The 25,612-nt window shown below is 42.1% G+C and overlaps 2 protein-coding genes across 2 annotated transcripts in view; both read right to left on the bottom strand.

Moving 5' to 3' along the window:
* Nucleotides 1–703: 703 nt before the first annotated feature.
* On the bottom strand, nucleotides 704–24,859 carry LOC126427324 (ankyrin repeat and SOCS box protein 8-like). Its single transcript, XM_050089633.1, has 3 exons — nucleotides 24,262–24,859; nucleotides 19,778–19,927; nucleotides 704–1,490 (listed from the first exon to the last, which is right to left on the bottom strand). Exon 3 carries the CDS (start codon nucleotides 1,438–1,440, stop codon nucleotides 1,006–1,008), a length of 435 nt encoding a protein of 144 aa, XP_049945590.1. The 5' UTR covers nucleotides 1,441–1,490; nucleotides 19,778–19,927; nucleotides 24,262–24,859; the 3' UTR covers nucleotides 704–1,005.
* The window catches only part of LOC126426495 (protein roadkill-like), a 49,285-nt gene continuing 48,083 nt past the window's right edge, over nucleotides 24,411–25,612 (bottom strand). Inside the window, exon 3 of the mRNA XM_050088404.1 lies at nucleotides 24,411–24,811. Within this exon, the coding sequence (XP_049944361.1) occupies nucleotides 24,411–24,811 (401 nt within the window). The remainder of the gene's footprint in view (nucleotides 24,812–25,612) is intronic.

Raw genomic sequence — 25,612 nt, forward strand, 5'->3', positions numbered from 1 at the left:
TGGGCGGCCTGAGCGAGGGATGTCATCGACAGTTCCTCTCTCTCTTTATCTCCTCCATGTCTGAACAACACCACTGAGACATCTGGACACTTCCCTTCTTGAGAGCCCTTCCTGACAAACAATGCGAACGCAATCAGACCGCAGTACTGACCGTCTAGGCAGGGTTGAACTACAGACAACACTAGCCATGTACCTCCTTTTTGGTGGAATGACTGGAACTGATCAGCTGTCGGTCTCCCTCTGTCTACTAGGCGCTGCTCATACATGGTTATTTACATCTTTGGGTGGGTATAGACAACTCTGAACAGTAAAATAGACTGTGTCTGTGATACAGTAGCCAAAGTCAACATCTATCTTCAGGAGTTCTGGGAACTGGGGTGATGCAAAACTGTTTTTCATGTATGTAATTGGCTTAGAATAACATGTAAACATAATCTTAAATTACTCTAGATGGGATACAGCTCTGAGCATTCTTTGATATATTGTTACATTGACTCTTTAGGCCAGATTAATAATATTTTACCTTTTATTTCTTTAAGTTGTCGTGATCTTACGGTTTCCACTTTGTGCAGCATACCACATGGAAGATCCAGTTCGTGATTGTTTTACCAAAGATGATTTATTTTCATGTATGTGGACTCCTTCAATGAAAATTTCTGAGGGTGTATGCTTTATCAAGAATTTTGGAAATTGTTGCATTGTGAACACATTTGCATCTCCGAAGGCATGGATATAATTAGTGAGTGTGATTCTCTTGTAAATGGTTGTCCTTGGCAAGTAAGAAAATATGTTTTTAAGAAGTGCTGTAATATCTCTATGGTATTGTAAGAGGAATGGTTTGTTTTGAGTAATCATTGTTATTTTTTCCACAGCTACTGTGATACTGTATTACAGTATTCTGAGACACAAACAAAGCCTCTGGGGTTTCCTTGGGGATGATTGATGTTCCTGCTGTGATTTTACTAGAGCAGTGTTCTATTTACTTCAGAGGTGTGTATTGTAGTGCTAGTCTCGTGTTATCCTGTCTATCCAGTGTTGGAGGTTGAACTGCCTGGCGCGGTCCACTGGGGTTTTCCCCTTGTGATTCCTGGCCCCGCTGTCAGCACCTGCATCGAGTAGTGCAGTCGCCTCCTCCGTGCGGCCATGCTCGGCCGCGAAGTGCAGCGGCGTGTCCCCGTCCACGTTCCTGGCATTGGGGTCTGCAGAGGACGCCGCCAGCAGCCGCACCACGGCCGGCCGGCCGCCCCATGCAGCCCAGTGCAGCGGCGTGTTCTGGACCCAGTTCCCGGCACCCACCTCCGCGCCAGCCCCCACCAGACAGCTCGCCGCTTCCACGTGACCCTCCCAGGCTCCCCAGTGCAGGGCAGTATTCTTGTTTCCATCCGTCGCACCCACATCAGCCCCAGCTGCCAGCACCATCTGCAGCTCTTGCACTGCCATCGTTAGCTGCCTTGATCAGCCTCCTGCCTTTCTCCGCTGCAGAGAGGGTCCTACATAAAACACAGAAATTCTCATAGTTTCCTTCAAACACACACTTCTAATGAAGAAGCGTATCAGAGTGGTACAACTGTAACCAATTCTAAAACTCATCTCTCTGACAACTGATAAATCTCCCTTCTGAGAAAGTTGTTTTATATTAACATACAGATGCACAGTTACGTCATCCCCTCAAATTCTTCATGCACTCTCCACAAAAAATTCCTACACTCCAACTCTCAAGATACAAAGTTATCACATTTTGTCACTTTAATTCGTGATCGTTAGTTTTTTGACCTTAGAATTCAGTCGTTATAGAAGTTGTTGCCTTCCACTTCGTTCAGCCATTACTAGGTCTCTGTGTGCAGCAGTCCTCTCTGACACTTGCAAATGTGACAAATAATGCTAATGACGTCTCCTGCTATTTAAAGAGAAGTTTCTGTTATTACAGGAACAAAAGTAAACCCAATTATCAACAAGTTTCTTGACACAAACTCGTCAAACAGAGAAAGCTACTGTTAACCAGGAAACCATTTAGTAGTTACGTTTCGGATACAGCAATGAGACCAAACTGGACTCCTCTACCCCTACACATAATCACACTCATTGACAGATGCACATGCACACAAGAACTAACACAAACTAACACACACACACACACACACACACACACACAGAAACATACACATAGAGAGAGAGAGAGAGAGAGAGAGACAAAGAGAGAGAGAGAGAGAGAGAGAGAGAGAGAGAGAGAGAGAGAGAAAGAGAGAGAGAAACTTCCGTCTTATATTCCTCTGGCTGTGATGCGCCTTAAGGCGACAGCGAGATCATGAGAGTAAATTAATGTACTTGTCTCGATATGACAACCGTTGGAAAGTAAATCTTGTTTCCTGGAAAGTGCTGCAGTATGTAATTTACATGCGACAATCTCGCTAGGACGGGTCTAAACGAAAATACCTACATGCTGATACAACGCACTGTGCGGAATGTGCTCAGAAGAAAAATTTAGTAACATATTTTGAAATTAAGAAGTAATTATTTCCATTATTCTGGTAAATGACGTATTAAAGTAATGAATCCAATACCCGCTGATCGATAAAATACATAATTCCTTTTTCTAGAAATATTTTGGGCAGACAGATTTGCAAATGTTGCTTATTCTATTGAAAATCATACAGTTGACATACTCAAAACTCATTTTATAGTTCTGATAACTGCATGAGATAATAATGGATCTTTTCTATATAGAGAGAAACAGACGTGAATCCTGAATGACTGTACAGGAACCAACAGCTCTGAAGCCCTTCTGACTCCCACAGTGCTTAACTTGGTGTGGTCCGGGTGAAGGCAGTGTATTTATGTTTGCCTCACACACATGTTTGAGTGTGTGTGTGTGTGTGTGTGTTTTGTGTGTGTGTGTGTATGTGTGTGTGTAGTCTGGTGAAGGTGTACCCACGGTGTGACACTGAATGTTTGAAGTAGTGCTACTTAGTTTTTAAATGCACAGATCACTGACAGACGTCAAAGTCACATCTCCAGATTCAAAAAACTCCTACAGATGAGAGCCAGACTCTCAACTGTTTGGGCAATTTAATACGGAGCTGTTGAAGCTGCCTCACAAACAGGCGTTAATCTATCATTACTGGTACTTTAACGGTAATCATTTATAACGTGACCAGAATCAGTGACGATTTAAGACACTTAATCTACTACGGTTTCTCATTACTACTGAATATTTTATGGAATCCCCACTTTAATTACAGTTCGTTGCCTCATGAGTACACCCAGTGCATGATCCCCTCTCCTCCAATCCAACAGATTTTCTGGATGGACAAGATGGTGCAAGTCTATATTCTGTTAGATCAGTCGTATGTGGGCTTCTGTGCCACAAAGTTTTTCGCTGTTGAAAAATAATCCGCTACTCTGTACTCTAAATCTGTTGCTGAAGCAGCCACACACAACTTCTGCAGACTGATGAGTCTCTGCCTTTCATGTGTGTGGTTATTGGGGCTGGTAGTGGTACCACCCAGCATGGGCGTGCCTTAGCTGTGAACCGAAGACAGCCACCTCCTATGCTCGAGTGATCTCTGATGGGGTATGGGGTAGCAGGCAATTTGTTAAGTGGTGTTCCTAGCACTGATACAATGGATATGGTGGAGACCTGCAAACCATGCCCAAAATTGCATGCATGAAAATGAAAACTACACGTCATAAGCTTTCCTAGCATTTTCTCTCATATTTTTGACAAATATTACATAAACTTTGTTAGTAATAATGAGTCACTCCCAATTCTTTCAGTATTTAGCAGCAGTCCTTCCACTGCACAAAAACTTTCCTAACAGAACACAGCCAGTGGTGTGTCACTTTCTATGTAATGACAGCATCTTCAAGACTGCCTTTAGTGTCACAATGCTACAGTACATGCAGATGTAGGATCTCAAACCATGGGACTGACTGTGCTCCCATAAATCTAAAGTTTGCTCTCTGCATATGGATTACTGTACGTAGAATACTAACAGGAAATGGGGTAACTTATGATTCACTCTGAAATGTATGAATGACTTTATAAAAAATTTGTTATACTTAACGGACTTTTAGCTGAATGATTCTCAAAACAATGTTTTTCATTTATAATTTTGGCACATAATTTTTCCTCTCTAGTGTTGAAAAATAATGTTTCACCTCATGAAAGTAGCAGGAACACAAACCTACTATAAAAATATAATTCAGTTATAGTAAGTAGTTTTGAGAGGCACCCGGCCGGGGTGGCCGAGCGGTTCTAGGCGCTACAGTCTGGAACCACGCGACCGCTACGGTCGCAGGTTCGAATCCTGCCACGGGCATGGATATGTGTGATGTCCTTAGGTTAGATCGGTTTAAGTAGTTCTAAGTTCTAGGGGACTGATGACCTTAGAAGTTAAGTCCCATAGTGCTCAGAGCCATTTGAACCATTTGAGAGACAGTAAGTGCCATAAGCAATAATTGAAGTGAAATTAATCTAATGCACTAAGAAAGAAGAAGCCAATCACACTGAGAACAATGAACATGCACTGATGTGAAATGATGTCCTGGAAAACCACTGAGAAAAGTTGAACTTGCAAAGTAATGTAATGAACATTAGTGACAGTTTAAATTTTGTTTCACATCACGACCGCAAGTTAGATTTCCTGCTTAGCATGAACAGACACTTTAACAGATTTTTTAATCTTTCACTTTGAGAGACAGTTAATAGGATTTCTTTTCTTTAAAATAGTGATTTAGTGCATTGGTGATCAGTATATTTCGGTTTAGGAATGCACTTGAATTCCGTGTGTTTGTAAGTTGCTCTGTTGGTGAACATGTTTTTTCCACCATGCAGCTCCATTCATCGTTTGTATACTATTCAGAATTGCAGGCAAAGTAAACTTGGAGCGATAGGAAACTGTATAATTATCACAAATTACCTCCTTCCTGCTGGCTCTGAGTTTTGTGGTCAGCAAGGGATTATTTAGATTATTCCCTGAAAAAAAAAACTGTGTCCAACTAAAACTCGGGAACAGAATCTAGCTTGTGATTTATTAGATCCACATTGATCGAAGTGTATCTGCTAGATGCTTCATATGGAATGAGAATGCATTTGGACATAGCAGTAATTTCTTGTCTTTCGTGACGTTCAGTTCCATGGCTTGAGATCCAACATCTGCATGTCCTGTAGCATTGTAACACTAAAGATGGTCTTGAAGGTGCTGTCATTACACATGAAGGAATACACAACTGCCTGTGTTCTGTTGGAAATGTTGTGGACAGTGGAAATACTACTGCTAAACACTTTTACCAATGGTATAAGTCTTCATGAAAGTCACCACTTGTATCTTATAAGTAATTTTTGTGTCACAGCCGTCTACCCTTTCAAGCACTGACATACGGTTATGTTCCTAACTAACTCAAACCGTATTGTAAATTGTGGGAAAATACATAAGATCCGCAAGCATCCTCTCGTCTGTTACATTTATGGAGATGATATTTAGGCTAGTTTTATGAGCTGGAACTGTTTCGTAGTCAATTACTGGTCTTGCTGTTCAAATGTGTGCAGTTTTCTGCAAATTTTAGTTCCTGTTGAACTGCAAACTGATTTATGAGCATTTTCCTTACATATCCTCTTCATCTTGGAAACCTGAAGTTCTTGTCATATTACGAGATGTGATTTAAAATCAGAAGCATGTGATATTGCTGGCAGCAGCCATCCCATACTAATCTGGGTATAGTGGTGTCATAAGGTGCTGACTAACGATGACTGTGGATGCCTCGTTAATTATAACACTGTATATCATGTTAGTCACTCATCTGTTAAATCGCATTTTGCTCACAGTCATATTAAAAATTGTTTTTCACTCAGTCATATGCATTGTCAAACCCAACTATCATTTTCGCTGGATGTGATTTACAAGCTGAGGTCTGATATAAAATATATCTGTACATTCTGGCAATAGATCTGACATGTTCCTAGCTATACTACTACGAAAACTGCATTGAGCTCGATTCTTTATGAGAAGCAGTTTTAGTTGGTTGGTTGGTGTGGGGGAGTAAAGGGATCAAACTACGCTGTCATCTGTCCCTTTCCCAACATTCAAACAGTTCTCGGGTTAAAAACATTACCAAAACGATTTCGGGAAAGTAAAAGGCGAAAGGCTGACTCGAGACCACACTGAAGAAGAAAACAAGAAAGGTTAACAAAAGGGGAAAACGTAAACTAAAAGAAAAAACAGTGGATGGTATCAGGATAATATAGCAGATGGCCAGGACTTGGTGATCACAACAGGAATAAAGGATAAGCGAGCCACTCTGCAACACACTAAAACCTCCAGCCTTAAAGACCAGGCTAGACGAACTTGGACAGGGAAAATACGAACACCAAGGCTAAAAAACAACAAAGAAAGAGTGAGGAAGAGTTACAATAAAGGTAGAAAAAGCCAGATGCTCACCATTAGATTGTGTGATAAAGAAACCCCTCACAAATAAAACGTAAAACGATGTCAACCGTTAAGACATTGACTCCCAAGACCGTTAACAGAGTGATGGGAAGGTTAAAAGTCCACTGCAGAGCAGCTAAACTAGGACAGTCCTGTGAGATGAGGACGACAGTTAAGTGGGACCTACAGCAACACTGAGGTACGTCCTAGCGACGGAGGAGGTGTCTATGAGTCAGCCAGGTGCGGCTGATGTGGGGTTAGCAAAGGACAACAGACTCCCAGCGAGTGGCTTGCATGGATGATTATCACAGATTCGTATTCTCCTTGACAACACATAGTTTATTTGGTGTACTGACCGTGTGTCATTCAACATCCCAGATCCTGAAAACTTTACAGCATTGAACCAACTGGATATCAGTCTTCAGTGGGAAGATCTCCAGAGTTGGTTTACTGGTAGCATGTTTGGTCAGCCTGCCAGCAAGTTCACTGCCAGGATCCCAGCATGTCCTGGGGTCCTAATGTAGGTCACTGAATGTCAGCTGTCGCCAAGGGCACAAAGAGACTGCTGGATATTTAACAGCAAAGGGTGGTGAGGGAAGCACTGATTGAGAGCATGTAGGCTACTTAAGGAGTCACTACAGATGACGAAGGACTCACCTGTGCAGGAATGGATATGCTGAAGAGTACGAGAGATAGCTACCAACTGTGCAGTGAAAACACTGAAGCAATCCAGCTAGGAGCTCTGTTCAGCATGTCCAACGTGAGCATAAGCGAAGCCAACAAGAGACATTGAGACATCTGTGTAGACTGTTTCTGAGTCCTGGAACTCACCAAGAATAGAGAAAAACTGCCAGTGGAGGCCACAGGTGGAAATGAGCCTTTTGGGCTTTGCGATAGGTCCAGACGAAGCAGTGGCTGTGATATGGACCACGAAGAACACATAGAAAAGTGATAGAAGGGAAGTGTCGAGGTCAGTAAGAAGCAAACACAAACTGCAATTGGCATCCCCAATCTGCGCTGCAGTTGTCAGGGATGGATAGCCATATTAGGGAATGGAGATCATAATTTGAATGGTAAGGCGAATAATGAATAAGGGTAGTATAATTCGCAAGCAACTGCTGTCACATAATTCGCAATGGAGGAACACCAGCTTTTACAAGGACGCTGGTTTGGGAAGCTCCTGTCGCACAGTGGTGTATAGAGTCCAGCAGCTGGAATGCTGAGGGCAATGCAGTACCACACACCAGGCATCCATAGAAAAGAAGGGACTGCAAAGTGCTTTGCACAGCTGCTGCAGTGTAGGGCGACCAGCACCCCATTCGTTGTGGTGAAGGCATTGAATAACATTAACATGCTGCCAGCACATTTCCTTAAGCTGACGAAGATGGGGAAGCCAAGTTAAGCAAGTATCAAAGACCAGTCCTAAAAAACAGAATGTCTCCACTATTTTAAGTAGTTGGTCATCAAGGTAAAGTTCCAGATGGCGATGGCAGTACAACAAAAACAGAAGGGCATGACACAAGTCTTGGCAGCTGAAAACTGAAACCTGTGAGTGAGGACCCACTGCTGCACCTTTTGTATGACTTCCAGCAGTCGACGTTCAGCCACACCAACAGAAGAGGACCAAAGGGAAATACAAAAATCATCAGCATATAGGTGGGGATATATTGAGGACCATTAACGATGATTAATAAGACTGGAACGCTCAGGACAGGGCCGTGTCGGACCCCATTTTCTTGGATGTGAGGCGAACAGTGTGAGGCACCAGCTCGAGCTCTGAAATGCGTATAAAAATCAGGAGCGGGCCCCAAAGACACCACTCATGCAGAGTAGAGAGGATGTGGTGTCACCAAGTGATACTGTACGCTTTCGTCGTACGAAAAAAAGGCGGGAATGAGGTGCTGACGCCGGGAAAAGACCATTCAGATGTCAGTCTCCAGGTAGAGTAAGTTTTCAGTGGTGGAGCGAACTCGCCAAAAAAAGCCCTGGGAGGGAGCCAGAAGACGCTGAGACTTGAAGAGCCAACACAATGGCCAGCTCACCATATATTCAAGCAGCTTGCACAGAACGTTGGCGAGGTTGATAGGACGATAACAGTCCAAATCTAGCAGGTTCTACCAGGCTTTAGCACTGGGATGATTATACTTTCCTGGTACAGCGATGGGGAGTCGCCATCGCTCAAGATTCAGTTGACGATGGCAAGGAAGTGGCGCTGATAATCCACTGACAGACGTTTAAGCTTTTGGGAATGGATGTGGTCTGCCCCAGGGATTGAGTCAAGAGAATTGGCAAGGGCACTGAGCAATTCCCACTCACTGAAGGGAGCACTATATGGCTGAGATTGGTGTGGAGTGAGAGATAGGAATTGTCGTTTCACCACTGTTTAATTCTCAGATGCAGAGGTGCGAAGATAATGATCCACAAGACATTCTGCAATTATGTGTGGATCGGCATATACAGCTCCATCTCGAAATTCCATGTATACCTGCAGGAGTCTCATATCCATAAAGGCATCTGAGCTTGGCCCAGACCTGGGAAGGAGAGGTTTTTGTGCAATGGTGGAGATGTATCATTCCCAATACTCCCATCATTCAATGAGCTGACAGACCTGGACACGATGCTGTTTGAAGGTAATGACGTGCTCTAGCAATCCATGGCACTTATGATGTTGAAGGGCCCACCTACAGTCTCTAATGGCCACAGCGATTTTGATTGACCACCAAGGTACTGACTTCCACTGGGGCAACTTGAGGAACAAGGGATTCAAGATTCACCTTGGGCAACAATGGTAGTAATGGTGGTCCCATACAAAGGAGATTCAACAGTTATAGTGCACTTGAAAGCATCCCATTCAGCCTTGGTAAGAGCCCATATGGGCAAGTGTCCAGGCGATGCTGGGTAGGGACAGAAAGAGTGGAAAGTGGTCACTACCACACAAGTCGTCATGAGATCTCAAGTGGATATAAAGGAGCAGACCAGGACTACAAACCAAGGGATCAATGGTTCAGTATGTGTCATATGCCACACTAAAGAGAATGGGGGCACCCGTAATGAGGAGGCAAAAGCTGAGGTGAGTTAGTAGATCATTGAAAGCCTTACCACAGCAGCAATCTTGGTTCCACCCCAAACAAGATTAGGGGCATTAAAATCACCCAGAAGTAGGAAACGTGGGGGTGGGGGTGGGACTTGAGAAATTAGTGCAGCTAATACATGGTGCAAAACTTCATCGTCTGGAGGGACGTATATATTGCTGATGGTAATTTCCTGCATTGTCCTCACAGTTCCCAAAAGTGTTTCAAGGGGCATAGGTTCGCTACAGACATAGACATAGATGCAGACCCCACCTTGCAGTCTGTCACAGTCAGTACAATTTTTGTAGTACCCATGTCAGACACAAAGGGCTGGGGTCCACATCACAGGAAACCACGTTTCCTGAAAAGCAATGCAAAACGCAAATGTAATGCTTAAAAGTTGTCATAATTCAGCGAGGTGGGAGAAAAAACCGCCGCAGTTCCACTGGAATAATAGGTAGTCAGACATTTGGGAATGCATGAAGGGATCAAGGAGACAGTTTATGCCTCAGTGTCACCATGAGTGCTGGTATCCAGGACTGTTGCATCTGAAGCGTCAGCAAGATCTAGGACCTTGAGGGATTCTACGATCTCCACCTCGTCCTCAGACCTGGAACTGCTAGGGACTGGTGGTTTTGGGAGCACTGGTGAGCCATAGTAAGGTTAGCTTTGAAAAGCGCGCCACAGCACGTAGCGTGAAGCAGTCGCCCTCCTTTCTCTGGCGGTGGTGCTGTTGTTGCAATTGAAGGCTTCGGTGTCTCCCTCTAGAGGGAAAGGGGAAAAATGGGCTGTTCGCGTGGGTTTATGATGTGGCTGTATGGGCTCTTGTGGAGAGTTTGCAGTTGCGGCATGAAGAAGCGACTTCTCTGCTGTTGCCAGAGGGACAGCGCGCAGACCACGGCATCAGCGTAAGCGACACGAGCAGTGGCTCCATGGTATGCTGCGTTAACTGCTCGTCGCGAAAGGAATCTTCCTGAGCGTGAGTCGCGAGGGGCCTAATTTGCAGTTCGGCCGTACGCTGTCGACCGGCGAGGAGGATCTGAAAATCGGCGCACCTTCCTGTGTCCGTTGAAATGGCTGGCAGCGGGCGGCTCGGCAGAGGTGTAGCGTTGGTTCACCCTGGGAGTCGTAACGCACCAGAAGTTGCGTATTGATTGTTACAGATTTTATGAAGTTTAATTGAATACAATGTACTTATTGTTGTTAATTATATCAACCGTATATTTTGGGGGTTTCCCGCCATTCATTCTCGTCTGCCCACCTGCGGGAAGGTGGTAATATTAGAAAGGGTAGTCCGTTTGTCCCCTTTTGAGGACGAAAGAGGGGGGGGGGGGCAGTCAGATTAAATCTGTGGTTCGGATTGCTTCTTTCCTCTCCCAGCTTACCTACGGGTTTGGTTCAAATGGCTCTGAGCACTATGAGACTGAACATCTGAGGTCATCAGTCCACTAGAACATATAACTCCTTAAACCTAACTAACCTAAGGACATCACACATCCAAGCCCGAGGCAGGATTCAAACCTGCGACTGTAGCAGTCACGCGGTTCCGGACTGAAGCGCCTAGAACCGCCCGGCCACCGTGGCCGGCCACCTACGGGTTTGTTCGACTGTTAGCCTCTGCTATGTCTGTGAAAGTCTAAGGCACTAATGGTTGTACTGTTTAAAATGCAAGGCACTAAGAGTGATCCATTCTCTCGCCTGCCATAACTGGTATTACTAGACTCACATGTAAAAGGTACTCCTACAAAGAAAAAAAAATTCCTTTTTCCTCGTAGTAAGAACTAGTCAATTGGATAAGGAATTCCTGCTCATCTGGAAGCTCTAACTTATGTAAATTTGTGTTTATGTATTTATGGCTATAATCAAGCAAGGTTGTTAATGTATGCCGTAGTGGATTATTTTATATTGTTTATAGCCAGCAAGAACTGTGGTGTGTTTTTTCAATTCAGTACCTTTTAAGGCTTTTACTCAACGTGCTTACGTGTTTTATACAGTAAGTTGGTTATGAGTGTGTTTTCTTGCCATGCAAAAGTTTGCCATTTGATAACGGGTAGAAATTGTTGCCTTGAAAAGAGAATGTTGTAACGGTTCGCAAGTCTCAACATGTGGTGCTGGAATTGCTGTGGGAAAAGATATGCCCAAATTACCAGCAGTTATAGCACCATATAGGGGGTAGGACGTATGGTTTTACATCACATCGATATACCATCACCTTGATTTTTTGGGAAATGAACCACCCTCAAAGGGCAAGATGTAGGCACCAGTAGCAACCCTATTGTTTTTCATTCCTGTATAGATATGCCGAATAAAGTGAACACCCCACTGCTCTAAATTGGTGTGGTGCTTGTCGTCAGATTGCAAGAGTAGGTCCTGATGGAAAATAATCCCCTCGACCATGTTGTGGGGGACCATGTTGATGGAGGATTACAGAAAGAGGAATATGACTCAGCAGGTCACAGGCGAGCAATGGCCAGGGCTGGGCTGACGATACTGTCTAATTAAGGACTGCCACATTTGTCATTTTCGATAATACAGCCACTTCGTCAAACTCGTCCTCCAGGTGGTTCTTGATAAAGAAAGTAGAGGCTTTATAGCCAGAAAGCAGTGCCCATCTATTCTTCTGCAGACTAAATACCTTGGCGAACAAGGTTCTCTCTTTTCCATACTCCTTTGTTCCTCCCATGGTGTAACTATGGAGGGGAAAATTCAGGATCATATCTGTCAACATTGTAGTTTACCCTGCCTTCTTAGAGATTGCTGGCGCCAGTCCCCAACAACAGATGACTTGGTGCACTTTAATGCAAGTCGTGCGCCCTGATGCCACACACTCTGATCAGAGGCTCTCTCCACAGGCGCCACCCAGCCACAGCAAAGGCCACCTGGCACGATGGCTGTGGCCAGGAGTCCTGATTCCCCAAGAAGATGGGCATGTACTCCTTGGCAAATGTGGGGAGTATGCAGCTCAGACATCAGCAGTGCGATCCCTGTGTTGTTAGGGGGCTAGGACCAAGAGGGTACCTGACAGCTGCCCAAGATGGATGGCTACCAAGCTGGGTAGTAGATGCAGAGAAATCCTCTATGGTGAGGGGGATGAAAGAGGACAGTGGAGAATGGGATGTACCCTGGAAAGTGACCTCACCGAAACAGCTGAATTGTTGGCGGAGTTGAACAGCTGTGACAATAACAGGTGGTGAAGATCTAAATGTATAATGGATATCTGATGCAGCACGTAAGGTGTCCTTACCAAAATCGTCTGCACGTCTGTAGAATTTGGGAAGTTCGAGGTCAAACCTTAAAAGGGGACCAGAATTTATTAGGCTGAAAAGTGGGATACTCCATTCCATCGCCTCTTCCAATAAGCAGGAATACCTTGGGTCTACTCTAACCCCCAAATCGGCAGGGGGTGCAGGAGATAGCGTCTCTCAAGTTTTCGTAACTCTATAAATTGGTATAATTCCTTTTCTGTTCTGTTACGTACTTTACCAAGATTCCACCAATATATGGAAATAAAACTGACAGCTGAAAGTTTGAGCCAGGTGAGGTGGTTTGATAGGATGACCTACTAGTTAAGGCTACTGCTTGTTGCAAATGTTAAACAAGTATTTTACACCCATTATGGCGCAAATTTTCAGTTGTTACTAAATACTGAAACGTCAAAAATTAATTTGAAGAAAAAATGCAGGAAATCACATAAAAATTAAACTTCACTCTACAACATTCCATAACCTTATTCTGCTCATGGATATTATTTTTACGTCTTTTCCTTCATAATGACCCATCATTTCCTTTTGATGACCATAACGAACTGGTACATAATTATTTATTCGCATTATAGTAGTATTTTAGTTACAATAATATACTACATACAATATATTTTAAAGCTTTTCCTCGACAGTATGTACACTGTGTTTAACAATGTCGTATGTTTTGCGGTGTGCATGTTGGCTTGTCACCTCAAGCAGAGAGGTACTAGGCATTTCTACAGATTCTCGCTGTGGTCTGTCGCTTTAATAATTTTTTGGATACTTTCTTCTCGTTGGCTGTTAGCATGCACCTCTTCTTGTGTTACATCACCTGCATTACTTTTATGCAAGACATTTGGCAAATGCTTGTCAGTTTCCAGTTCGTGATGTAACTTAAGAATAAGTGTTCTGTCTTCCATGATTATGTATTACTGTGTGTAAATTGTATTGCATGGCGTACGAAACATTTAAATGTAAATTGGATCCACAGTTCATGCATGCCCATGGCTGACTGTCCTGGTTCACCAAAGCACACAGTACTGGAATCTCTGTGGAGCAGGCGTTGTGTTTCCTTAAATTCACTTATGGACTTTGTACCAAAATATAAACTTTACAGTACTTCTTTCGCTCCCATATATTCCCTTCAATAATAAAGAAATTCTTATGTCCACAATACCTTACTGTATAACGCCTTAATTATATTAAGGAGGCATGTTGAATACGGTCGTTGTTGCTAATTGTGGGCATGTATACGCATTGTTCACGTGCAAAATACATTGTCTTTGACTTTAACAGTAAGTGCATTAGCAATGAAATCAGTATATGGCCCTGTGCATGCGCTACAAACATACGACACAGCTCTCTTGGGAGCCTTACTATGCTTCGCAGCAGGTGCATAAACACACTGCCTGTGTCCAGTGGCCTATGGAGGCACAGTGAGGCTAGGACAGAGGAGCACGCTACTCAGAATGCTGCGTGCTTTTGGCACCACGTCAGTAGAAGCCTTGTGTGTGGTTCTGGGGTCTTGCCGCATTGACGTCATTATCCACCACAGAGCGGCGGTGTGCTGGGTCATGAGGGGTACACACTACAAGATTCCAGTAATAACAGGGGCAAACTTTGCAGACATGAGTCAATTAAATAACAGCCACCTTGAGACCTAAAAAATGGACTGGGAGATGACCGACAAAGGCCTTCTTCCACAATTTACAGGTACAGCTTCATCAGAAGCATACGGATCCAAGCCGTGCCATTGTTCACATTGCGACTCGGCTTGAACGGAGTGGGCCTTAGCTAGAGTACTACATGCACATGTGGGGCATATGGGTCTCCTGAACATGTGACATTGCATTCAACATCCTCACACATATAAGATCTGTAACAGAGCATAACGACATCAAAGAAATGCTACGAGAGCCAGACAAATAGTGTGCTCTAAGCAACGCAGCTGTTAAGGTTTCAAGAAAACTGCACGAAATCTACAGACGAGGGAACTCATATGGCAGATCTCAGACAAGCACATAGCAACCACAACACGATCCTTGGGAGGACACAAACTCAGACACACCACAGACATTGATGTAGGTGCGGGCACAGAAAATGACACAAGCACAGCAACAACATTAGACAAAGACTCATAAGAGGTTCAATACCTAAAACAGACAAAAAAAGATAACTATAAGAAAGGAGGCATCACATGTGATATTTTCATTTACCTGATATGCATTTTCAATACAACAGTTAAAAATGGGAAAGAAAACGACTAATTGAAGAACTGAGACACTCATTACATCTAAGGAATATGTTATATGGTGAAAGGTCTCTGTTGGATTCCTTTCATGTTTAATTTCTTAAATCTGTTGTCATTTATGGAGTAAATTCCTCTTCTAAATTTACTGTGGCGTTTCTGACTATCTGGGAGGAGACTGAGTAGTGGAAAGTGTTACTTTTACACGTAAACAAGAACGATCTGTCACACTACTACACTTTAAAACACAGTTTATATGTAATTTCATGTCACACAGTCTCATACGGAACCTACATCCGCTTTCTGTTATATACTGTATATGATAAGATACTGTCATCCCCCTTCCCTTCTGTGTGAGAGGATGAATGATCAAATGTGTTTGTAGTTGCATGCTTGAGGGTAGCAGACAAGGCTGTCTGCTAGAGAACAGTAGGACCAACGTCGGAACAGGTAGCTACGCTTTCTTAAAGCAGAGAGGTTTCTATCCTTAGTATGGTTCTGTCCGTCCGTTGTCATGTTGGTATAGGAAGCTGCCCCTCTGGCCACTTCCGTTTGTCTTTGTGAGCCAGTCTCAGGAAGCACGCTCGGCAGTAGGCAGTTGCAGTCTGGCGGTGGCGAGCGTCTGAAGTGGTAAGATCTCCGGCTAAGCGCGTGTCTGCTAAGTCCATAGGACAATGGATTTGTTAAGTTCAGCCTAACTGAAAATTTAATCATCTTTATTTCGGGTTTAGCTCTAAAATATCTAAGGTTATCTTAAATTGCAGCGTAGTGTAATTCTCGTGTGAAGTTCATATTATTTTCCGGTTGTTGCTTTGTTACTACTTTGTGAGTAAAGTGGAACCACGTGTTGATCAGTAACTCTAACTAAGATCAATCTTAAATGCGAATGCTTGTGTGATTATAACGTCTCGTCTTGACAATATTTTCAATATAGCAACTTTTCTTTATGTTCAACCCACGTGGGGTGTACTTTGCGAGACCAGTACCACGTGCTTATATAACTGTTTGACCCATCAGGTCAATAGTAAGACGTTAGTAACCAGTTCAAGGTTTTTCTTTTGTCAATTGCTTTTCGATCGAATTTATGTTAATTATCAAAATTACTGTGGAGTTATACGCTTTCTGTAAACCAAGTTGACCACGTGTAATCATCAAAGTAGCCCTCAGCTATTCTTTTTGCGAAGACTTCACAAAGAGTTAATATGAATTTAGTATACCAGTGTGTGGTAATTACATGACGGACAGGATTGTGTTACGAACGTAATTTCTTTGGGTGAAAACTGAATCTGTTGGTTGTGGTTAATTTCTTCTTGCTTATGTTTCAATTTCTTTGGGTGTTGTTTTGTGAATGCAGGGTTGTATGCAGTCTCCCAATCTTGGCTCCATATTTGATGTGTTCCGTAAGATTTTCACCATCCTAAATAAGGCACCAGCTTGTTACGAATAGAATTTAATATGCTGAAATTTCGATGATCAATCTTAAAATAAATTTCCAAATATAAACTGATTTCTTTCTTTTTATTTAAATTCTCCTTTTATATATATATATATATATATATTACCGGTTTTGTATGACTATTAAAAGATTATCATTAATGTTAGTCTGCTTGGTAAACCTAGACTAGATACCCAGTCGTGAAACAGTTGCTTAGTAATGCAAGATTAACTTCTCCCCAGACAGATCACGGCTTTTAACCCACTTTCATTGTCAATTAGCACCGATATCAGCATAGCAAAATTAATGTAGCAATATTACACACGGCGACCCTGTTCTGTGATTCCGCTAGACTCTGGAATCTCTGAAACGTTAGATTGCGAGCGTGTTATAATCTTAATTTTTTTCCCTACAGCGCTAAAACAACTTCTGCGTTGTTTCCTAGCAGACGTTCAAAAGATTCACGGCGTTGTTGATCGGCGTTGTGTTGTTTGTCTTGTTTTGTTTTCTATATTTGTGTGTTTTATATGTGTGTGTGTTTTTTTGTTCTCGCTTGTACATTGCACTGTTTCGATCAAAGATAAAAATTTGTTTTGCGTGTGAAAAAGTGCGTACTAGGTTGGGTATCTTTCGTGTGACTGTCGTAATTTTTGGGGGACACATTTATCTTGATTAGTGTGTCGCGTACCGGGTATAAATTGCACTAATGCAGACACGTAACCAAGCTAAAAGTAAGCGGTCCGACAACTTAAGCAACATGGACCAAGGAGATAATAATTTGATTTCGAATGTTAATGCGTCGGGCAGTTCCGAAAATACAATGGGAAATACTTCAGACGAAATGCAAAACAGGACGAACGGGCTCACAGCAGAGCCAGAAATAAATTTGCCTCCTACTAACCAAATTGATTTGGCAGAACTCATGAAAACCTTATTGCAACAAAATAAAGAATCATTTGAAAAATCGTTCAGAGAACAAAAAGAGTCATCTGAAAAATCTATCCGCGAGCTAGGCGAACAAATAGACGAAAAACTAATCCAGCAGACAAATAAAGTCGACAAGTCGATGCAGAGAGTGTCCGATGATATCTCACAAAGAATAAACAATCTGGCAAGTGAAATAAAAAGTGATATTATGAAAGAATTAGGCCGTACATTTGAACAAATCGATGATCGTCTGCAAGCCTTAGAACAGAGTAAGCGGAGTGGCTATGCCGAAACTAAAGAAAGCGGATGTAGGTTCCGTATGAGACTGTGTGACATGAAATTACATATAAACTGTGTTTTAAAGTGTAGTAGTGTGACAGATCGTTCTTGTTTACGTGTAAAAGTAACACGTTCCACTACTCAGTCTCCTCCCAGATAGTCAGAAACGCCACAGTAAATTTAGAAGAGGAATTTACTCCATAAATGACAACAGATTTAAGAAATTAAACATGAAAGGAATCCAACAGAGACCTTTCAATGGTGAGGCGAATCTTAAAGTTTAAGTTCTGTGGTTCCACTCCAGCCTATGACATTGCTTAAAGATAAAAACATCATGCTCAGAGACACACAAGATAACAGCACACATACGACATGAATATGGGTAACTACATCTAGCCATGGCAACACAAATAGTGCAATAGTATGCCCTAGATAAGATCTAATAAGTGTCACTACTCCATAGACAGTATAAACAAATACACTCGTAGTCACTCATGATGTATTTCATATAGTAACGTTTCTGCCAAGGGCCTCCCACATGGAATGGCAAGCACACAAACCATAATTTATATGTTATATTTTGTTTTAACAGTAAAATAATATTTGGAGTTCATTCCTTTCCTATGTTTCTATTTTCTGCTCTAAATTACTATCATTTTTTAATACTCTATTTCCTACAACTAATTTAATTTACTATGAAATTCATTGTTATTACCCTCCTTTTATAGTTCAAAACTAATTTTACTAGTTATGTAGAACAATGCGGTATTATACATAAAATTGCATAATGCATGACATGCTTTTTAAAATGTCAGGTAGCAGGTCTTTAAATATGCAACAAATGTAATGCAATGTGCACTCACAGTTTTTCTTGAAGTCAACTTCCATTATCTGCTACCATCGACAATCGATTTGCATAAATATAAGTCAATATCAGGATCCATTTACGCATAAATTTCCCCATGCTGAGTAAAGATCTGTACCCACAACACTTGTGACACACTGTCAATTGCAGGGATTTGTTTACAGAAGACGTCGTACGCCACTACACACGACTCGACCTGACCACACGTGCAGCTGGATTGCCGGATTAACATGAGCAGCCATCTTGACCATTATGTAGTGACCACCGAAAATTTCTCCCATACTGGGTGTCGAATACGGACTTCTCGCTCATCACAAGCAGTCGCCTTTACTACTAGGCTGCCTCACCACACGACTGCACGTGTGACTTCCAGTTTCATTGAGGCTGATGTTCCAACAAATGATTTCCAACAACTACTGCCAGACGGTCTCATATTCGGCTCTCGTGGCAGACTGAACCTCTTTCTCTTACAGACGCCATTCATTCAATGGTGCTATTTCGGTTCATCCTGTGAAACGCAATTAGAGTGTCTGCAAAACAAACATGGAAATAAAACTGACAGCTGAAAGTTTGAGCCAAGTGAGGTCGTTTGATAGGATGACCTACTAGTTAAGGCTACAGTTTGTTGCAAATGTTAAACAGGTATTTTACGCCCAGTATGGCGCAAATTTGCAGTTGTTACTAAATACTGACATGTCAAAAAATAATTTGAAGAAAAAATACAGGAAATCACATAAAAATTAAACTTCATTCTACGACATTCCATAACTTTATTCTGCTAATGGATATTATTTTTACGTCTTTTCCTTCATAATGACCCATTATCATTTCCATTTGACGACCATAACGAACTTGTAGATTATTATTTATTCTCATTAAAGTAATATTTTTAGTTACAATGCGTAAATGTAGCAATTTTATACAAATTTACTTTAGGAGATGGGAAACCATCACTGAAACGATAACTTTCACCTGACACACCTATTCATTCACTACATTTGGAGAGTAAAAGTTGTTTATAGTACCTTTGTCAAATAACTGTGGTCTGAACGGGTTGTAGTTCACACTCTGTTCCCAGAGAAATATCTCGAGAAACACTATGATACATGCTTACACAAACATCAAAATTAACAAATAAAATGCCATTTCTTGACAATTATAACTTCTATTTTATCGAAAAATACAATAAAGTGAAATTCTGAGTTTGGATAAGATCACTTGGCTAACGCCCTCATAAGTGGTATAGTGAATGTGGAAATAGTGCATGTATAGCGACAGTACTCACCGCAGGAAAGAGACGGAAGCATCGTCAAATGTGGAAGTGGGGCAGGTAGTTGCGTGCTTTGCAGCTGGAACAGGAGCCCTGCTGCAGTTTTTGTGGCCAGTGTGCAGCTGACTGGTCGGGGTGACCTCGCTGTCTCCAGTGGCTGGAGTGCTGTGCAGAGACACAGGGTGTGGCCACTCAGTGCACACGGAGGACAGAGGGCAGCCTACTGCTGACAATGCTGCTGAGAATTTGTCCAGACACAACTAATAGAACACACACTTTCAACATCAGTAGGAGGTCCTCTGAGATGAAGGACTTACCCCTGTGCTAATCGGTTTAGCCCCCACACTAGTAGCATCGTTTAGCAAACAACAGGCTGAGTAAATTAAAGTACAAATAAAAGGTACATGCTAAGGTCAACATTCACGTTGAACTGATATGACAACTAGTCATCAGCGTAGTTTAAATACATAGAAACAACATTCCCACAGAAATAAAAATGGAAATAATCTTTACATGTACAACTTGTACCATTATCATCAGATTGTATCGGTAGCTGTTAGGGACTTGGCTGTAGGATGCACAGCTGGTAAATTACAGAAGAGCAGATTCTGAACTGTGCACCAAAAGAAATTTAGAGAAGCAAGTGATACAGACGTGTGATACTGTGCAGCTATTCCCTTAATACATTTAACTGTCACCAAAATAGGCAAGTAAATATATTTGTTTCACATTGGCCAACGAGCACTCTCAATAAACTAGCGAACATTGAGCAATGAGTAAGATAAAAAAGGCAAACAGAAGCATTCTATACATACACTTATGCGTGATATGTAGTCAGGAGTTGTTATTCGAATGAAAATAGAAATTATGTTTAATTCTTATATTCTATATATACAGTTCTATCAGACTGTGATAAGAAGATTTCCTGTAGAACGAAGGAAAGAGTTGGATTTAATTTAAGGAGACATGGGTTACATAACACAGGAGACAATGCAATGTTGTGTAAATACGCATTAAATCATTATCAGTCATTAAATGTGAGTAAAGTAAGCTGTGGTTGCTACAAGTGAGGAGAAGAATCAGGTCGATGAGTGGAAACTCTACCAGTGATGGAAGCATACATAGGGTGTTCGGAAATTCTCTTTACAAACTACTAGGACTTGTAGAGGGGGAGAGAACATAATATGTTGAACAGGAACACCGTCTGGAAATGTGCTGTATGCATTCTACGACAGTTTGAGTTCAGATGTTTAAATCATGCACTTCTGCTTCAGGAAGTGAATTAGGCATGATGTAGTACAGTTATTAGGTAACAGTCCGAAAGTAAACATAGCTAAGTATCCATTTATCAGTTCCACACATCTGTTTGCATTAACACTTAAACATTACCTTCTGCATGTACAGTATGCTAGCTGGATCTTTTGTTTTGGAGTAATGTGAACACGTAATATTTAAGTGATAATACAAACAAGGAGGCTTAGCTGATAAAGGAATCTTTCGTTGTGTTTCTTTCGAATTGTTATCTAATAACTGCACTGCATCACACCTAACTCAGCTGCTCAAGCAGAAGTGGATGAGTTAAACATCTGAACTGAAACCGTCGTAGGAGGGACATGGATTCCAGTACTCACTCCCCTCTACAAATCATATAAGTCTCTAAAAAACATTTCTGAACATACTGTACACACACACACACACACACACACACACACACACACACACACACACACACAAAACATCTGCAAAAAGCAAATATGTATGAACTATTGGGCATTAGGATTTCATGGTGCATTTGTTAAGTGATACAGCATATAGAAAATGATAATGAGACAAAAGGTCTTATGAATACTCATATTGTGGGAGATGTATCAGTAACTGCAATGTATGGGCTAGGGAATGTCCTAACACTGTGAAGTTGTTTTGGTAGCCTTTAGAAACAGCATAGAGAACTACAAGCAAGGCTGGCAGGTTGGTAGACAACTGTCAGATGTTCCACCAAGAAGCACATACAGTGTTTTGACTAATAAAACCACCTATCCTAACGTGCTAGAGAATGGGAATATCCAAATTACAGCACATATCCTTTGGAACAACGGAACACAAGGCGAAAGGAAATGGGAAGCGTTGTGTGGATCTGCGCATTTTGTGGATCTTTCTGGGTTGCAGAGACTGGTCTGTTGTCTCCTGAAGTGGCCACAGGCTGTTTGAGGAGTAATTACCTACAGCTTCCTGGAGACGTACTTGTGTCACGTCCTGCAATGGATGTCTTCCTCATGATTCGATTCAGCACCGCACCCTTCTTCTTGGATTCTAGCACACATCTTAAGACCTGTATCTAATAACACTCTACTACTTGGGAACCGTAGGTATATTTCAGAAATGAACATAGAAAGTGAAGGAGAAACATAGAAATCAAACTGCAGTAGTGATGTGGAAATAGCGATCGGTCTGACCGTCTTCTGTACAGCACCTATTTTTTTCCAAGGTTTAATTTTTATGTCATGACAACATCAGAGATGGAAAGTTTTAAATTCTTTTCTGATCTCTTTGAACTGCGCTGCGATTGTTGATCAACGCCATCCTTCCTTTATGCAGCATATATCGGTTGTAAGTATCTCATTGTGAACACCAGAAGAGACAGCAGACAACAATACATGTAATATTGAGTAAAGAGATTTTGGTGAATTGCACAGCACACAGAATAAAGCCTGTAGGTCGTTGTCCTGGCTGCTGACACTACACATCTTGTTGTCCACGGTACATCTTTTGTGAGCAGCACATCACTGTGTCCACCCCACTGCTGATACAGCTCCGCCCTCTTCACAGCAATATACCGCTTATTCAGATACTTTACACCAGAAACTATAAGGCTGTTGCACATATGCAGTTCAGCACAACTAATGACCGCAAATAATGATAAAACCATTTATAAATCTACGAATAATTAAGTTCTCCAATGATTTTTTTAACCTAACCTATCTGGTAATAAACCCACTTGGATCTAGTACTTCTTTAATTCTAACAGGTGTGAATGTTACTGAACTATCAGTTTAACAAGTAACAGCAGAATAATAATAAACACGAATTCGTTACAGACGAATGGAAATGGTAGAAAGCGAGCATGGGGAAGACCAGTTTGGATTCAATAGAAATGTTGCAAGACGTGAGGCAATACTGACCCTACAACGCATAAGATAGATTAACGGTAGGTGAACCTACGTTTCTAACATTAGCGGACATAGAGAAAGCTTTTGAGAATGTTGACTGGAATACTCTTTTTCAAATTTTGAAGGTGACAGGAGTCAAATCGAGGGAGCGAAAGGCTATTTACAAATAGTACAGAAACCAGATAGCAGCTATAACAATAGACAGGCTTGACAGGAAACCAGTGTTTGGGAAGGGACTGAGACAGGGCCGTAGCGTATCCCTGATGTTATTCAATCTATTTATAGAACAAGCAGTAAAGGGAAAAAAAAAGAAAAATTAAGAGTAGGAATTAAAATCCATGGAGATGAAATAAAGACTCTGAGGTTTGGCGACGACATTGCAATTCTGTCACAGACAGCAAAGGACCTGGAAGAGCAGATGAAAGAAAAGGAGAGTGTCTTGAAAGGAGGATATAAGATGGACATCAACAAAAGCAAAAGGCGGATAATGAAATGTAGTTCAATTAAATCAGGTGATGGTGAGGGAATTAGATCAGGAAATGACAAACTTAAAGTATTAGATGAGTTTTGCTATTTAGGGAGCAAAGTAGCTGATGATGGTCGAAGTAGAGGGCATATAAAATGTAGACCAGCAGTGGCAAGGAAAGCGTTTCTGAAGAAGAGATATTTGTTAACATCGAGTATAGGTTCAAGCGTCAGGAAGCCTTTTCTGAACGTATTTGTATGGAGTGTAGCCATGTATGGAAGTGAAAGATGGGTGATAAATAGTTTAGACAAGAAAAGAATAGAAGCTTTCGAAATGTGGTGCTACAGAAATATGCTGGAGATTAGATTGGTAGATCACATAACTAATGAGGATGTACTGAATAGAATTGGGGAGAAGAAGAATTTGTAGCACTTGACTAAAGGAAGGGATCCATTGGTTGGACATATTCTGAGGCATCAAGCGATCACTGATTTAGTATTGCAGGGCAGCGTGGGGGGGGGGGGAGGTGTAAAAATGTAGAGGGAGACCCAGACATGAATATATTAAGCTGGTTCAGAAGGATGTTGGTTGCAGTAAGTACTGGGAGATGAAAAAGCTTGCACAGGATAGAGTAGCATGGAGAGCTCCTTTGAACCAGTCTCTTGACTGAAGACCACAACAACAACATTAATCTAACACGAGAAATCAATGACAGCATCGTGAGATATCAGAAAATGTCTGTCAGTGATGGTGTATTTTGCAGTACAGATACACGTAAAGAAACTCAGGAGCTGGAAATACACGCACACACACACAGAACTACATAGGAATGCACAATGTAGACATGTAGCTTGTCTTGTGTTTACCTGGTTTCTGCAGGTGGCTCAGACAGCAGCTTCATCACTTCAATCAGATCTTCAGGCTGACAATGCAGTGTATCTGGCCAGCCCTTTGTCGCCATCACGTGTAAAATATGAGTCTTTATGAAGGCGGCGGCGGCCTTCTTAAGGCTGCTTCAGGAGTTCCGAATAGCGAGCACAGCTGTGGCCACCGCAGTCTCAACAGACAGCTGTGCAGCCAGCTGCTGCTCGCACTGTGCCTTCAGGCCTGACAAGCCGTACTTATCAGCCGCGACCAGCAGCTGGGGGGCCATTCTGGCCAGCTGCGGGGCCTGCAGGGTATACATGTAGGCCACGAGATGGCGCAGTAACTGGCCCCCCATGTCTGGTACTGTGGCCTCCAGCGTGCCGTGGCTGAAAATAGAGGCGAACACGGGACTCCTGGCGGCCAGGACGGCCCTGTGCGCTGCCAGACGAGTGTCGCCCGCCACCAGAGTCACCACGGCGCTGCCTCCAGCGTCCAGCAGGGCGCCCAGCTCCAGAGCTGCAGCCTCTTTCCCCTCCTGGACCTGTTCTGCTGTGGGCGATTCCGAACCACAGCGTCACTGAGTAGACCTTCCCCCTTGCACAGCACCCTCCATGTGAGAACATGCTTGAGCCACAAGTGAATCTGCGTCAACCATCACTTCCTAACACTGAAAGAACTAGACTTCGCTATACCCCTTGTAGTACCATGTGGGTCAATTTTGGCCCACAGTAGAAAATCACCATTTTGTTCGTATTTGCGTGGTATTTTGAGTGTCTTCATGTTGACAATACGTCTCTAAAATGAACAGTACATGGTCAAATATAAATTTTCTCTAAGTAAACACTTTTTATTTTAAATGTTAGAGAATAAATTTCACAATCTTTCGTAAATTTGGTAAAGAAATGTTGTAATGTTTTTCTTTATAAAAAGATTGAAACTGAATCAAAACATATTGTTTATGTGAGTATTAATAGTGCTTTTCCTTTAATAATAAGTACCAAATATTTGTGAAAGATTCTAAATAGCAGTAGGTGTCTAAAATGCTCTGCATTTTTGTAGTTATTGCAATGAAGGAAATAAAACATAAGAACAAATAACTTCAGCCTATAATTATAAATATTTAAGTATATTTAAGAAAAAGGACGTGACAGACTTGCCTACTCTGGGATTCAGAAAGCCGACAACAGTTTTTGCTCGGCATCTTTTGCACACATACTTGTTGCACTTGACGTTTTATTTCCCTTTGTTGTTTTGTTGTCAGCAGGAAACCTGAATTTAAAAAGACTTTCTAACTCCTTATTGGCCATTGGCAGTATCGAGTGCCTGTAACGGGAGACTGACTTTTGTCCG

This window comes from Schistocerca serialis, chromosome 11, assembly GCF_023864345.2.
Source record: "Schistocerca serialis cubense isolate TAMUIC-IGC-003099 chromosome 11, iqSchSeri2.2, whole genome shotgun sequence".
NCBI lineage: Eukaryota > Metazoa > Arthropoda > Insecta > Orthoptera > Acrididae > Schistocerca > Schistocerca serialis.

What these genes read in the sequence shown, in the direction of transcription:
- LOC126427324 (XM_050089633.1), bottom strand. Translation starts at nt 1,440, where the DNA reads ATGGCAGTGCAAGAGCTGCAGATGGTGCTGGCAGCTGGGGCTGATGTG.